This window comes from Mesoplodon densirostris, chromosome X (genome assembly GCF_025265405.1).
Source record: "Mesoplodon densirostris isolate mMesDen1 chromosome X, mMesDen1 primary haplotype, whole genome shotgun sequence".
Taxonomy (NCBI): domain Eukaryota; kingdom Metazoa; phylum Chordata; class Mammalia; order Artiodactyla; family Ziphiidae; genus Mesoplodon; species Mesoplodon densirostris.
Window position 1 is genome coordinate 70,925,466 of NC_082681.1, and position 16,434 is coordinate 70,941,899.

A 16,434-nucleotide genomic window follows, 5' to 3' on the forward strand; every position below is an offset into this window, starting at 1 on the left:
TGATCATTTCTAGAAGCCCCTGATGTGTAATATGCTGACGTGTTCCTAAGTGAAATCCAATTTCAGGATTTCCTGCATGCTTTTCTAAGACTTTGAGCCTGTTGTTAATGATGTACTCTCTAGTCAGGAGTTTAGGAAAATCAACAATGATCTAAATCAGGTTTTGGCAAACTTTTTCTTTAAGAGGCCATATAGTAAATATTTTAGGCTTTGAAGGCCACATATGGTCTCTGTTGCATATTCTTTCATTTTTTACCACCTGTTAAAAAATGTAAAAAACATTTTTATCTCTCAGGCTGTATGTCCAGAAACATACCGGGGCTAGATTTGGCTTGAAGTTTATAGTTTTCAGACTCCTGATCTAAGGTCTATAGAGATACTGATATTACTTGATTTATTGTCATGGAAACATATGAGCATTGGTTTTCAAACTTATTTTTTTAGCAGCAAACCCATTTTTCAGATAGTATATTAGATGAAACCTTCAACTATAAAGTAGATAAAGGTGAAAAGGACAAACTATAGCTTGTTTGAATATATCATGGGGCCTCCCACGATACAATATGAATACCAGTGATAGAGAGTGCTGGATGAAGAATAATGAAGGTTTGTCTGTTATCACTGTGTTAGAATTGGGTGTTAATAAAAGATTCTGTTTGTCACATATTTTGTAACCTTTTAATAGCAGAGTCCTAGAAATAAGAATTCCACTTCAGGGACCTGGTTAATGAACTATAACTGATTTTGACTGTGTTTATTTTAAACACCTTTTCAGATATTCTCTTTATTGAATATTTTATGAAATCAGCATTTAAATATATAAGGAACTCTAAACTATTTCTTATAACGTGCATGTAGTAAATGCTGTTAAATTTGTGTACATGAACTCATCTGAATCAGATTGATAGCGTACTCCCAAGATCTTTTAACCAAATAAGCCAGATACTCAGTGTTGCTTTTCATTTTTAATATTGATTTTGTCACAGGGACATGATGATGAAGTATTTGTTTTGGAAGCACATCCATTTGATCAAAAGATCATACTTTCGGCAGGTCATGATGGGAACATTTTTATTTGGGACCTTGACCGGGGGACCAAAATTCGGAATTATTTTAACATGGTAAGGGTAATCTATGCTTAGTTGATATTAAAACAGACTTCTCTTATGTGACAACTTGGTAATTAAAGTATACTTAGTGGCAAGTGTCATCTGTTTAAATCCATGTAATAACTTAGAGAATGACTCAAGACCCAAGAGTAAGGCCAGTTGAGAAATGCCTTTCAGGATGTCTCTGTTATTGTGGTGTTAGCACTTTCCAAATTCTTGTTCCCAGCTCTTAATTCTAGAAACTCAAATTTACTAAGTATTTGGAGCTAACACTAACCAAAATCACAAAAAGTTAATGTTTAAACTGTAATCCTAATTAATGAATCACAACAGTGACTGTATTGTATCTGTCTCTGGTAAGCCCCATATAGCTTAGTTAGTAATCAGAAAGCTGTTTGGCACACATGGAATTGGAGATATGGATACTTCTAAGATATATTTCATACAAACTATGGAAAAATATGGTGAGCCATCTCTTCTTCCAGTAGAACACCCTCCTGTGGTGATGGGAATACTCATATTCACCATATTTAGTGTTCCTTTCTGAAGAATAGTTCTGACTAAACGTTTCTAAATTGTTGGCCTTTGAGCTCCCTTTTATAGGCTTTATACAGATTCAGAGTGTTAATAATAATCCTCTGCCTTGTGTTAGTGAGATTGATTTGTGTACTTTAATTTTAGGATGGTTCTTTTAAAACTTGCATCACAATTTAAATATGAAGATAATATCTTGACTTTGCTGAGATAGCGCCTTTGTCAATTTGGTTGTGTTTAGGTCTTTATTATTCTCTTCAGTCATTCACGCAGTTCTTCTTCAGATATGACATTGCTAGTAATGTTTGACGTGAAATTCTCCCTAATTTCTTTTAGAGCTTTACTATTACAGTAGGGTTCTGGCTACAGTAGTCAGAGAGTACATTGGAATGTTGATGCATCACAGAATCCAAGATATTAGCAAGCAGAAGCTATTGACCACTTATTATTTGAAAATTACCACTTAAGATGACTTAAAGTGACTCTTAAATTTCAGATTGAAGGTCAAGGCCATGGTGCAGTGTTTGACTGTAAATTTTCACCAGATGGAAACCATTTTGCCTGCACTGATTCTCATGGGCATTTGCTGCTTTTTGGATTTGGATGCAGTAAATACTATGAAAAGGTTAGTATATTTAGTTTTTGTTGTAGATTTCAATTTTGTATTGTATCATTCATAAATTTTATTTGAAGTATTCCAATTAATAAGGGTCACTCTGTGTCAATAGATATAAAATAACAAAGTCACCTTTTTTGGTAAAATTTTTCATCACTGGCAGAACATAAAGCTTGGCAGTTCAAATTACTATTAAGATATAGGATGATGTAGATATAAAAATTCATTAGGAGGGACTTCCCTGGTGGTGCAGTGGTTAAGAATCTGCCTACCAGTGCAGGGGACATGGGTTCGAACCATGGTCTGGGAAGATCCCACATTCCACAGAGCAACTAAGCCCATGTGCCGCAACTACTGAAGCCTGTGCTCTAGAGCCCATGAGCCACAACTACTGAGCCTGCGTGCCACAACTACTGAAGCCCACGTGCCTAGAGCCTATGCTCTGCAACGAGAGAAGCTACAACAATGAGAAGCCTGCACACTGCAACGAAGAGTATAGCCCCTGCTTGCCACAGCTAGAGAAAGCCCGCACATAGCAATGAAGACCCAATTCAGCCAAAAAAAAAAAAAAAATCATTAGGAAATCCTTTTGCTTAGAACATATTCTCTGTACTGCCTTTCAGGTGTAATAAGAGAACAATTTTACCAGATTACATCCTCTACTTATCCTAAGTTGGGAATAAACAGCTGGTGACTGAATGCTTATATTCTTGCTTGGCTACTTTACCTATTATTGATTTTGTTAAAATACTTTGGAAGCTAACTTAATTGGTTTCTTATATTTTAGTAGCTGTGACTTTAGGATAGATTATAGAATCTTGGAGTTGGAAAAGAGCTTAGAATCTTTGAGTTCAGCTCAATACTTGTATCACCTTTGAGTGTCTTTCACGCAATTGATATTTACCTGTCTCACCATTTATATTATACTCCATTGATCCTTATTTGAATAAAAATAAGCAAGAAAAATAGTTATAAAAGTTTGTATTTTTTTGCAACTTAAAAAATAACTAACTCTATCTACTGTGTTGTTGCTTTGCTTCTTCTTATTCTAATTGGAAAAATACGATATTGGAGGGCCAGAACGTAATATAGATTGTAGAGTTTTGTGGAGAAAAGATAGGATTATGATCTAGGTGATTCACTTCTACCTAGAGGGAACATATGACTATAGAGGACTATAAAGATAATGCAGAAATTGTGTGATTTGAAAAACACCTGTGCTCTAGGAATGAAAATAAATGCTTATTTATAAATTTCCTGTGCATATTAAATACTAAAAATCTGTCATAAAGATTCCAGATCAGATGTTCTTCCATACGGATTATCGACCTCTTATCCGTGATGCCAACAACTATGTATTGGATGAACAAACCCAACAAGCTCCTCATCTCATGCCTCCCCCATTCTTGGTGGATGTTGATGGAAATCCGCATCCCACAAAATTCCAAAGGCTAGTACCAGGACGGGAAAATTGTAAAGATGAACAGCTTATACCACAGCTGGGATATGTGGCTAATGGTATGTTCTCTACAAAATTAAATTTAAAAACATTTTGCAAAATGTTATACTTGCTCCTGTTCTCTCTATAATATATCCCCATGCTAAACTCTGTAGAAGGTTATACTATATTTTACCTAATACTTTATTAATTTTCAGTTGCATAGAACTTTTTATCTTACCAGAGTACTTTTACACTGTTTATCTCACCTGGACACAGATAAATGGACTAGGACAAAGAAGAGTACACTCAAACAGAGAATGTGTTGACCTGCTTTCTTAGAACCCTGAACATATGTATGATCCTGTTGTTTATAGTATTGAAATCTAGTGATGATTAAATGTACTAACTTTAATGTGTCAAGCTTTTATAATTGGTGAAATTCCACTGCTCATAGTATTAGTATTTTAATTTGAGAGTACATAGTTAATGGACTGAAGAAGAGGAAATTTCAAGAACTACAAACTGGGCAGTGGCTGTTTACCCATCCTCATGTTTGAAATGTAAAGAATTATTGAGTTTTGGGGTGGGGGATGCTGAGTGTTTAAATAACACTCAACCTTGGAGGATATTGAAGCAGTGATGAGTGTGATGCATTATGGGAATGTAGCAGAAAAAGACATTGAAATAAGCTATTCTCTATTAAAGCAACTCTTCTGGTTGGCATATTTCCCTTAGGTATACTGCCTCCACACCACCCTCCACACCAGAATGCCTTCATACCTTAGTTTGTTACTTGTAGGTTTTCTTCTAAGTATGAGGTAATAAGTTATTTATTTTCAAATGGATTTTTTTTTCTTTTTTTTTTTTTTTTTTGTATTTTGGCTGTGCCATGTGGCATGCAGGATGTTTCCCTGACCAGGGATTGAACCCAGGCCTCCACAATGAAAGCAATGAATCCTAACCATTTGCAGGGAACTCCTGCAAATGGAATTTTATATCCTTACTAGGGAATTAAGACTTGACCTTTCTAGAATGAAATGTTGCATATCCTTTTTTATGTTCTCTCTCATAAAGATTTGTAGAACAATGAAATGGTGTTACACACGTGCCAATAGTTACTTCTTTGATGTCATATTTATTAAATAAGGGGGAAAGGCATGAATATTAATAGGAGATAAAACTGAAAGCATATGAATAAAAAATCTGTAATTCATATTTTACTTCCAATAAGACCTGATCACTTGGCTACTCTACTAGATGCCATTTAATCTGACTAGAGGACAAGATGAAAAATAGGTCTAAGATGTATTTAAGAAAGAAAAAGATCATAGAAATAAATGTTTTTATTCAGACGTAATCATTGAATTTCATTATAAGAAATAATGTCTATACTCATCAATATACTGAGGTATTCTCAAAAGAGACAATATTTGAAAGACCATAATTGATTTCTTTCAGAAAGGAAATTCTCACGAAAGATGCAAAGCATTTTTGGTATTTTCAGTTGAACTTATTAAAACCTTACTCAAATCTCTACTCCCAAATTTTAGCATGGAATATTCTATAGAGAAAATTCATTTTTAAGTTAATAATTTAATAATTTTTCTTTAAGGTGAGAAGGCTCTCATAATACTGTCTAGTTTGGGGACATTGGTTAAGTTAAACACACAAGCTGACATATTTAAAAGTTCTTTAAAAATATTTTATTTGCTATACGTTTTATTTTCACTTTAATCCCTTTAAAACTATTTGTCTAGAAACTTATAGATTAAGCTTGAGTTTACTATATTTATGGTACACTGAAATGTAAATAATTTTGTGGCTTTATATCTTTGGTCTAATTAAGGTGATGGTGAAGTAGTAGAACAGGTAATTGGGCAACAAACCAATGACCAAGATGAGAGCATTCTTGATGGAATAATCAGGGAGTTACAAAGAGAACAAGATCTGAGGCTAATTAATGAAGGAGATGTTCCACATTTTCCAATTAATAGATCATATTCTGCTAATGGTGGTAAGTATGTATATATTTGTAAAAGGTATGATGAATGTACTTTAATTATTTTACTTGTACCAAGTAATTACATGTGAGGAACATTTTAGGTTTTTAAATAAAAGCAACATTTTTGTTAATTTACAGTTGTGATATGATACACTAAAGTGCCATACTCTCATTATCATTTGGGGCTAAAGTGATTTAGCATCTCCTAAGGAATACAGGTGCTGTATTTTATTTTATTTTGTTTTTATAAATTTATTTCATTTATTTATTTTTGGCTGTGTTGGGTCTTTGTTGCTGCATGCGGGTTTTCTCTAGTTGCAGTGAGCTAGGGCTACTCTTCGTTGCAGTGTGCAGGCTTCTCATTACCGTGGCTTCTCGTGTTCTGGAGCACGTGGTCTAGGCATGTGGGCCTCAGTAGTTGTGGCATGCGACCTCAGCAGCTGTGGTTCACAGGCTCTAGAGCGCAGGCTCAGCAGTTGTGGGCTCAGTTGCTCCACGGCATGTGGGATCCTCCTGGATTAGGGGTCAAACACGCATCCCCTGCATTGGCAGGTGGATTCCTAACCACTGCACAACCAGGGAAGCCCACAGACAGTGTATTTTAATATACTGTTTTCTGTTAACTCAGTTATGTATTTGCAGTCTTTACTTTTGTTCTAATAAGCAAGGTGCTACAATAAGTCCAGCCCCTTCTAAGGTAACCGACCTAAAATTTTTCAAAATTAAAGGCACTTTAAAAATTAATACAAAAAAAATTGCCCTCCTTTGTTGAAAAGGACGCAACGTATCATCTGTCTCTCGAGTTTACAAAAATACACTGGAAGACAAGAAGCCCTCTTCTTAGGGAATACAGATACAACTTCTCTTTTTTTGTTTTTTTTCTTTTTTGCGGTATGCAGGCCTCTCACTGTTGTGGCCTCTCCTGCTGCGGAGCACAGGCTCCGGACACGCAGGCTCAGCAGCCATGGCTCACAGGCCCAGCCGCTCCGCGGCATGTGGGATCTTCCCGGACCGGGGCATGAACCCGCGTTCCCTGCATCGGCAGGCAGACTCTCAACCACTGCACCACCAGGGAAGCCCCAGATACAACTTCTTAATTGACTTTGACAAGTTTGATTCTAATTACCACTATTATTCCAATCTATTGTATGTCTTCCTTCACTTTACATGAAATGTGTCTATGCATCTGAGTTTTATATAATCTTAGCCTATGTCAGTTTTACTTTTATCAAGAACTATTAGTTCTGTTTACAATTCAGTCCTCGTGGGATTTTGGCCAATGTGTTTCTTTTTATATTTACATAATTGAGGACATTTATTTGGGTATTGTGACATTTTGGAGCCCACAGAAATGAATAAGGTGATTTAGATTTGAGGTGATTCACAGGGTCTTTTACTCATTTCCTGATTTCTTTAGTATCCCATAAAATTAAAATAAAAACATTCTTTGTTCATTTCACTTGGAGCATCTAGCTCAGATAAGCTTTCCTTAACCTGGAACAAGATAAGAAGTGGGCTGATAATCCTATATATCCAGGCCATTTGTTCCTAAGACATAAAAATTTCTTAGAACCCTGATTTAGAGGTCAGTAATTTCAATGCTAAGTTTCTGTGGTTAGGTTTGAAATGCTGTTAGTCAAAGGGACCCCACTGACTTCTCTTTGCAATGTTCATTTGTTTGTTTTGTTTGTTTTTCTGGTGCTTATTTTAACAGTTTAATGTTTCATTTTCCATTTTTGTTTTATTTGCAATTACAACAAAAATAAACAGGGGCCTTACTGGTGGATTAAAAACAAAAGTAAATTTTCTATTGCTCATTTCCCCTTTCTTTCATTCCTTGTCAATTTTGAAAATGAAATTTTGATAGGTTAATTTTTAAAATATTTTTTCGTACTATTTTAGAAAGCTTTATTGGAGTTCTATTCAAAAATCTTTTAATGGGTTAAATAAAGGTAGAATTTAGATTAAAAAGCTGCTTTCTGAACTAGTACTAATAATATTTATGAATCTACCAAATATGTTAAATACAACTTTTGTATTTACTGAGCATTTAGTAGATGACAGATGTGAAAGTCCTCTGAAAAAAAATAAAAGAGCTATAGAGACAGTAAACATTTATTGAGTGCCTGCTTTATCTATAAGATTGTAGAAACCATAAAGGGGGTACAGAAAACGTATAAAAAACGGATAGCAATATTGTCCAGCAGTACTGTCTTTGAATCTCCTATTTTATTTAGAGTTCTGATCTGGAAGAGTTTGGTGCCTTTGCTGAGAGAGTGGTGCCTTCTTTGTTTTTGTTTTAGCTTTGAGAAATCCAAATATGGACATATCTTCTTCCCCAAACATTGGACTCCGACGTAGTGGTCAAATTGAAGGTGTCCGACAAATGCATAACAATGCTCCTAGAAGCCAGATGGCCACTGAAAGAGATCTCATGGCATGGAGCAGAAGAGTGGTGGTCAATGAACTAAATAATGGGGTTAGTAGGTGAGTCAATATGGTAACATTCTTTCTGAGTAAGTAAATTAAAATGTACTCTTTTTGACCCACCTCCTAGAGAAATGGGAATAAAAACAAAAATAAACAAATGGAACCTAATGAAACTTAAAAGCTTTTGCACAGCAAAGGAAACCATAAACAAGATGAAAAGACAACCCTCAGAATGGGAGAAAATATTTGCAAACGACAGAACTGACAAAGGATTAATCTCCAAAAATTGCAAGCAGCTCATGTAGCTCAATACCAAAAAAACAAACAACCCAATCCAAAAATGGACAGAAGACCTAAATTGACATTTGCCCAAAGAAGATATATGGATTGCCAACAAACACATGAAAGAATGCTCAACATCACTAATCATTAGAGAAATGCAAATCAAAACTACAGTGAGGTATCATCTCACACCAGTCAGAATGGCCATCATCAAAAAATCTACAAACAATAAATGCTGGAGAGAGTGTGGAGAAAAAAGAACCCTCTTGCACTGTTGGTAGGAATGTAAATTGACACAGCCACTATTGAGAACAGTATGGAGGTTCCTTAAAAAACTAAAAATATAACTACCATACGATTCAGCAATCCCACTACTGGGCATATACCCTGAGAAAACCATAATTCAAAAAGAGTCATGTACCACAATGTTCATTGCAGCTCTATTTACAGTAGCCAGGACATGGAAGCAACCTAAGGGTCCATCAACAGATGAATGGATGAAGAAGATGTGGCACATATATACAATGGAATATTACTCAGCCATAAAAAGAAACAAAATTGAGTTATTTGTAGTGAGGTGAATGGACCTAGAGTCTGTCATACAGAGTGAAGTAAGTCAGAAAGAGAAAAACAAATACCATATGTTAACACATATATATGGAATCTAAAAAAATTAAAATAAAATGGTTCTGAAGAACCTAGGGGCAAGACGGGAATAAAGACATAGATGTAGAGTATGTACTTGACATGGGGAGGGAGAAGGGTAAGCTGGGATGAAGTGAGAGAGTGGCATGGACATATATACACTACCAAATGTAAAATAGATAGCTAGGGGGAAGCAGCCACATAGAACAGGGAGATCAGCTCGGTGCTTTGTGACCACCAACAGGGGTGGGATAGGGAGGGTGGGAGGGAGGCACAAAAGGGAGGAGATATGGGGATATATGTATACATATAGCTGATTCACTTTGTTGTAAAGCAGAAACCAGCAAACTGCTGTAAAGCAATTATACTACAATAAAGATGTTAAAAAATGTACTATATTAGGCTAATAACTAAGGTATTTTTCTTTAATTTAGCTGAGGCATGCATTAGTTTTTCCACATTATTTCTTTAGTTCATTCCATAACAACTATTTAAAGATTATCTTAAATTTACTTAGCTTTGTGATAAATGTTTTGGGGAATACTGAAAAATGAAAAAAACATAATCTCTGTCTTCTTTGAATTTATAGTCTAGGTTAGAAGATATGAAAAAAATACTATTAAGTAAGAACATGAGGCCATATGTGATTAAATAATGTCAGTGATACATGGACCCAATATTCAACAGTGGTTCTGAGGAAACTCAGAATTGGAGCAGTTTGGGAGTGCAGTATAGGTATGTAGTAGACCCAGTGCTTAGTGTATATTTAGAAATATCATTTAAGTAGACTTCTTCTGATGAAACGATTTCATTAAGATGAATTTCAAACTTAGAATCCCTATCCTTATTTGTAAACCTTAACATTTACTGTAATATTGACTCCAGATGATGCACAGCAACTAGAAATAGATTTGGAAAACAGAAAGGACATTGACAGAGAACATAGAAAATCCATTCAAATCATGATATCTTCCTAGCAACACCTTTTTACCAGCTGAGCCAACAAAGTAGCAAAATTAATTCACCTTTTCTTTCTTTGGTTTCACCTTTTCTTTCTTTAGCAGTAATAAGAAAAGGGAGACATAGCTTATATATGAACTGAATGCTACCCCTGGCAGTAGAACAATATGAAATAATTCTCTGTTCAAAACGTTAGAAGTAGAATTGAAAGCAAGGACTCAGATACTTGTATGCCAATGTTTATTGTAGCATTATTTCATAATAGCTGAATTGTAGAAACAATTCAAGTTTCTGCCAACAGATGAATGGATAAATAAAGTGTGATATATACATACACTGGAATATAATTCAGCCATAAAAACTTCTGATACTTGCTATAACATGGATAAACATGGAAAACATAATGCTTAGTGAAATCAGCCAGACCCAGAAGGACAAATAGTGTATAATTCCACTTACATGAAATATCTAGAGTAGGCAAATTCATAGAGATATAAAGTAGATTAGATGTTAGCAGAGGCTGGTGAAAGGAGAAATAAAGAGTTTTTGCTTAATGGTTATAAAGTTTATGTTTGGAGTGATGCAAAAGTTTTGGAAATAGTGATGATGGTTACACAACATTGTAAATGCCATTAATACCACTGAGTTACATACCTAAAATGGTTAAAATGTCCAATTTTATATTTAAAAGTGTTTTTGTTATCTAGGTTTTTTTGAATTTTTGAATTTTATTTTATTTATTTTTTTATAAAGGAAGTTCTTGTCATCAGTTTTATACACATCAGTGTATACATGTCAATCCCAATCTCCCAATTCATCACACCCCCACCCCTACCCCCTGCCACTTTACCCCCTTGGTGTCCATATGTTTGTCCTCTACATCTGTGTCTCAATTTCTGCCCTGCAAACCAGTTCATCTGTACCATTTTCTAGGTTCCACATATATGCGTTAATACACGATAATTGTTTTTCTCTTTCTGACTTATTTCACTCTGTATGACAGTCTCTAGATCCATCCATGTCTCAACAAATGACCCAACTTCATTCCTTTTTATGGCTGAGTAATATTCCATTGTATATATGTACCACATCTTCTTTATCCATTCGTCTGTCGATGGGCATTTAGGTTGCTTCCATGACCTGGCTCTTGTAAATAGTGCTGCAATGAACATTGGAGTGCACATGTCTTTTTGAATTATGGTTTTCTCTGGGTATATGCCCAGTAGTGGGATTGCTGGATCATATGGTAATTCTATTTTTAGTTTATTAAGGAACCTCCATACTGTTCTCCATAGTGGCTGTATCAATTTACATTCCCACCAACAGTGCAAGAGGGTTCCCTTTTCTCCACTCCCTCTCCATCATTTGTTGTTTGTAGATTTTCTGATGATGCCCTTTCTAACTGGTGTGAGGTGATACCTCATTGTAGTTTTGATTTGCATTTCTCTAATAATAAATAAACCATTGGTTTGCTTTTTGATGATTTTCTGTTACTTTGACCTTTGATTTGTTATTAGGGTTCAGGAAGAATGTCGAACTGCTAAAGGTGACATAGAAATAAGTCTTTATACAGTCGAAAAGAAGAAAAAGCCATCTTATGCTACCCAAAGGGTAAGTTTAGGCTTACTGTACTTTGCAATACACTATTTGTAAATATTTGCAGATACTAGGTTTTTGAAAGGTGGCAGTTATGTATTAAGGGATTATTTCAATAGGTGTCTGTATATAGGGAAACTATTTTTTTAAAACCCCAAATGGAGATATATGGTTATTATTAATAAGGGTAAAATTACACAAAGTTAGAACTATCCCCCCAAATCTAGGATATGTGGTCATTGTATGTATAGGATATTTGTATTAAAATACCATTTTCATATGGTTAAAGTAGAACTTTAAAATTAATGCTGGATCACTAATCACAATGTAAAACAAATGTTCAGATACCCTAGGCCAGAGGTTGGCAAACTGCCCATGGACTAAATCTGGTCTACTGCCTATTCCTATTAATAAAGTTTTATTGGAGCACAACCATACCTATTCATTTATATATTGTCTATGATTTCTTTCATGCTATATGGAATTGAGTAGTTGCCACAGAGATCATATGACCTGCAAAGCCAAAATATTTGTACTCTGGCCCTTTACAGAAAAATTTTGCTGAACCCTGCCCTAGGCTTACTCCTGGCCTACCTAATTAGGAGCAAAATCTGTTCTATATACATTAGGAAGATTCATATTCCCAGTAGAAACTGCTAATCAGGGAATAAGATTCCTGTACTCCATTAGGTACATGTTAAGCCCCTTACTAGTACTCTGAGGTTGAACAAACTAGTGGCATAAGAATATAGTTTTGTTCCCAGAACTAATAACTATAACTCCTGAAGAGTATGGTAAATTGGAAAGTCTAGGTTGATTTTAATCTTATTAAGGAAATATAAGCAATGGGTACTGAATTTTAAGTGTCTTTTCAGTATTGATAAATACAATTTCAGGTAATTATTATATGAATATCTCTATTCTTAGATCATTTTGATACCCACTTTCTTAATTTGTATTCAGATTTTATTAGCTTTTATGATGTTCTCTGATAAGATTATTTTCTTAGAGATTTTGAATGACTCACATCCATGATTTATATTCTTTTTTCCTGCTAAGCTGATTTGTCAAACATCAGACTTGTATGAGATTAATAAACAGGGTAGTTGGATCTGTAAACATTTTTATTTATATTGAAAATGAGAAACGTTTACATGTAAGATAAGAAACTGACCCTTGATACTGATTTAGAAGACCTTTAAGCTTGTTTACTCCTGATGACATATTAGGGTTTTGACATATGGTGTATCAGTAATAATATTTTATACTTGTAAAGGGTAGAATAAAACAGTTTTTACTTTACATTTTTGTTATTAAAAATTAAATTTTTATTTTGACTCGTATACTAAATGTAGTTTTTTATAGAACTAAAGAAATGCATGTTATATTAAGAATTATATATACACATACATATGATATATATATCTTGCTTCATCCTGTAATAAATTGTAGATAATACGGTATATGTAAATTCTGAGTGGGCAGATTCTTGCAACTTAGAATTTCAGCACTGTCTTTAATTTGATCACAAAGTTTTCAAAATATGGAAAGTTATCAGTATTAATGGAAGTGGGTTAAATATATAAAATGAAGTATATTTTTAATGTAAAAACATAGTATAAAAATATATCTTGGGTTTTCTTTTTGGGAATTTATAACTATCTCTCACCTCCACCCTCACTCCAAATCAAGCCCAACTGATTCGCTTTATATATGTTCTTTTGTGTATATTCACTGAGACTTTCATTTTTTAAAATTTCTTTTCCTTCTGTTTTATAGAATGATTATCCGCCTAGCTGTGGGCGGTCTTTACGAAGGACACAACGCAAACGTCAGCATACTTACCAAACACGATCCAACATAGAGCATAATTCACAAGCATCATGTCAAAATTCAGGTGTACAGGAAGACTCAGATAGCTCCTCAGAGGTTAGATATCTGCTATTATTTACTCAATGTAATTTTTTGTTTCCCAGTTAGTGTCATCACTTTGGGTTTACTTATTTTTTTTTAATTTTTCAACTAGTTTTAATAACATGAGACTATCAATGAGGTCAATATCCGAGACCTTGTAAAATCACAAAGAAGTTAAGGCATATCTGATACCTAGATTCCTTTTCAAACTTTTTTTTTCTATGAAAGGCTGAAAATCGACATATCATGAAAGAAATAGCAATTTGATAAACTTTGGGTTTATTTTTAATGGTCAATTTAATAGAAAATTATTTTAATGACTTTCTTATGAGTATTATTTATTAATAAGACATTTAATAGGCAAATTTTAGCATTATATTGAATTCCTTTAGATATCTTCTCTTATTTGTACCTAAGATATTATCTTGGTTTAGGGTATCAAACATGCCAGGAAAAGTTTGGCTTTGGGACAGTAAGAAAAGAGAGTGAGAGCAAATCTGCCTAGAAATGGAAAGAAGTGGAATATTGACTGAGATAACTAGTTATACAGTTCCAGAACTTGTTGACTGTGTAATCATAATATACATGTTTTCTGTTATTGTTGACTTTACCAGTCATGGAGATTACTGAGTGATGATTTTTTTCAGACCTACCTTTTTCATGGTAATGAAATAAAGACTATAGCAGTTCTTTTCCTCATATTCCTCTCTTCTCCAGTCCTTTCCTTTTGTTCTCTTAATAACTATAATATTTAAGTGAATGAGTGTTTAATTATACATTGATAATGTATGGTACCCTCATTCTTCTCCCACCATTCACAATTCTTTAACTCTTATCAATGATATCCCTCCTTATCTCCCCCCACCCATGAAAATATTGATCTGAAAAGAATGATCACGTATTCAAGACTATCATACAGAGTGAAGTAAGTCAGAAAGAGAAAAACAAATATTGTATATTAACACATATGTGGAATCTGAAAAAATAGGTTTAGACAATCTTATTTACAAAGCAGAAATAGAGACAGACGTAGTGAACAAACGTATGGATAACAAGGAGGAAGGGGGGGTGGGATGAATTGGGAGATTGGGATTGACATATAAACACTATTGATATGTATGGAATAGATGGCTAATGAGGACCTACTGTATAGCATGGGGAACTCTACTCAGTGCTCTGTGGTGACATGGATGGGAAGGAAATCCAGAGGGGAGGGGATGTGTGTGTGTGTATGGCTGGTTCACTTTGCTGTACAGTAGAGGCTAGCACAACATTGTAAAGCAACTATACTCCAATAAAAATTTAAAAAAGAAAAAAACAACAACTATTGCCTCTGAGCCATGGACTTAAAAGAATTAAAACAAAAAGACATTGAATGCAGATGGATTAAAGAGTCCTGTTGCATGAGTGTCACTAAGACAGATAGGCAAGGAGAAATTCAGGGCAACATAGCAATTTAAGATGGTTAAGAAAACTAAAAATACATGAAAAAGAAGAAGAGAGAAGAAAAACGAAGATTACTTGGTACAGATTTTGTTGTTCAAAGGATGTGGTACTTTGACAAGAGTACCAAGACCAAAAGTAGATTGGTGTCTGCCAGGGGCTTGAGGTAGTGGGGAGTGAGGGGACCTTGCTAATGGGTTTAAGGATTATTTTGGGGGTGATGAAAGTGTTCTAAAATTAGTGGTGATGGTTGAACAGCTCTAAATATACTAAAAACCATTGAACTGTATACTCTGAAGGGGTGAAGTTTATGGTATGTGAGTTCTATCTCAATAAGGCTGTTATTAAAAAAGAAAAAAATGTTATCTTTTTAATGTAATAATTGTGTTGTGGTTATGTTTTTAAAAAGAATCCTAATCTTAATAAATATTTATAGTGGGAATGCTTTTTTTCACAATAATCCCTGAGGTATGAGGCAATTGGTAAGGGTATATATACAAGATAGGCAGTGAGTTATTGTCTAAACTGGAGATTGTGTACACAAGGATGTTATCTATTTCCTCTACTTTGGTAGGTTTGAGATCTTACATAATAAAAAGATGATTAACTTTTTTATGGAGAGTAATTATATTAACTTGGTAGAGGCATATAGGTATTTTTATCTTTCTTTTGTGTAGGTATTTTTTAAAATAATGACTTTCTATAAGGGAAAAGAATCTGAAAAAGAATATATATATTCATATAAATTCATATTTTTTTCATGTATATATATATACATATAAAACTGAATCAAGAGGGAGGGGATATACATATACATATAGTTGATTCACTTTGTTGTACAGCAGAAACTAACACAACATTGTAAAGGAACTGTACCCCAATGAAAAACAAACAAAAACCGAATCACTGTGCTGTATATCTGAAACTAACACAGCATTGTAAATCAACTATACTTCAATTAAAAACAGAAAACAGTGGTTTTAACAAAATTTAAGAGGGTTATATTTGTGTTTCTTAAGGAGTCTATTGCATCTTTGAAATAAGAAAAGGTGTCTCATATCAGTAAGATAGTAGATGCTAGAAATCTTTAAATACTTGGTAGGCTTAGTTATGAGTTACAAGTATATATAGAAGAATGATTACATACATTTTAACTAGAACTTTTCTTTGGAGGGGGGAATACAAAAAGTGTTATAAGACAGGTAATATATGCTAATTAATAATATGCTAGTTAATAATAACCATATATCTCAATTGCTGGCTCTTTATTGCAGGAAGATGAAACAGTTGGCACAAGTGATGCTTCTATAGAGGATCCTGTTATTGAATGGCAAAGTGAAAGTTCCTCCAGGTAGTTTTAATGGTTTTGATTTGGTCAATATCATTTGACAGTTTTAACGTGAAATTATGTTCTTGTAGGAATTTGGTAAAGGCAGAGTTAAAATAGTATGTTATAGTAGAA

The 16,434-nt window shown here is 34.1% G+C and overlaps 1 protein-coding gene across 2 annotated transcripts in view; it reads left to right on the forward strand.

Moving 5' to 3' along the window:
* Positions 1-16,434, forward strand: part of BRWD3 (bromodomain and WD repeat domain containing 3) — a 128,301-nt gene that overhangs the window by 69,571 nt on the left and 42,296 nt on the right. For both annotated transcript variants that reach the window (XM_060086358.1, XM_060086359.1), the window contains exons 15-22: positions 987-1,121; positions 2,140-2,268; positions 3,552-3,777; positions 5,547-5,714; positions 8,006-8,189; positions 11,537-11,630; positions 13,395-13,544; positions 16,247-16,323. In XM_060086358.1, coding sequence (XP_059942341.1) covers positions 987-1,121; positions 2,140-2,268; positions 3,552-3,777; positions 5,547-5,714; positions 8,006-8,189; positions 11,537-11,630; positions 13,395-13,544; positions 16,247-16,323 — 1,163 coding nt within the window. The remainder of the gene's footprint in view (positions 1-986; positions 1,122-2,139; positions 2,269-3,551; positions 3,778-5,546; positions 5,715-8,005; positions 8,190-11,536; positions 11,631-13,394; positions 13,545-16,246; positions 16,324-16,434) is intronic.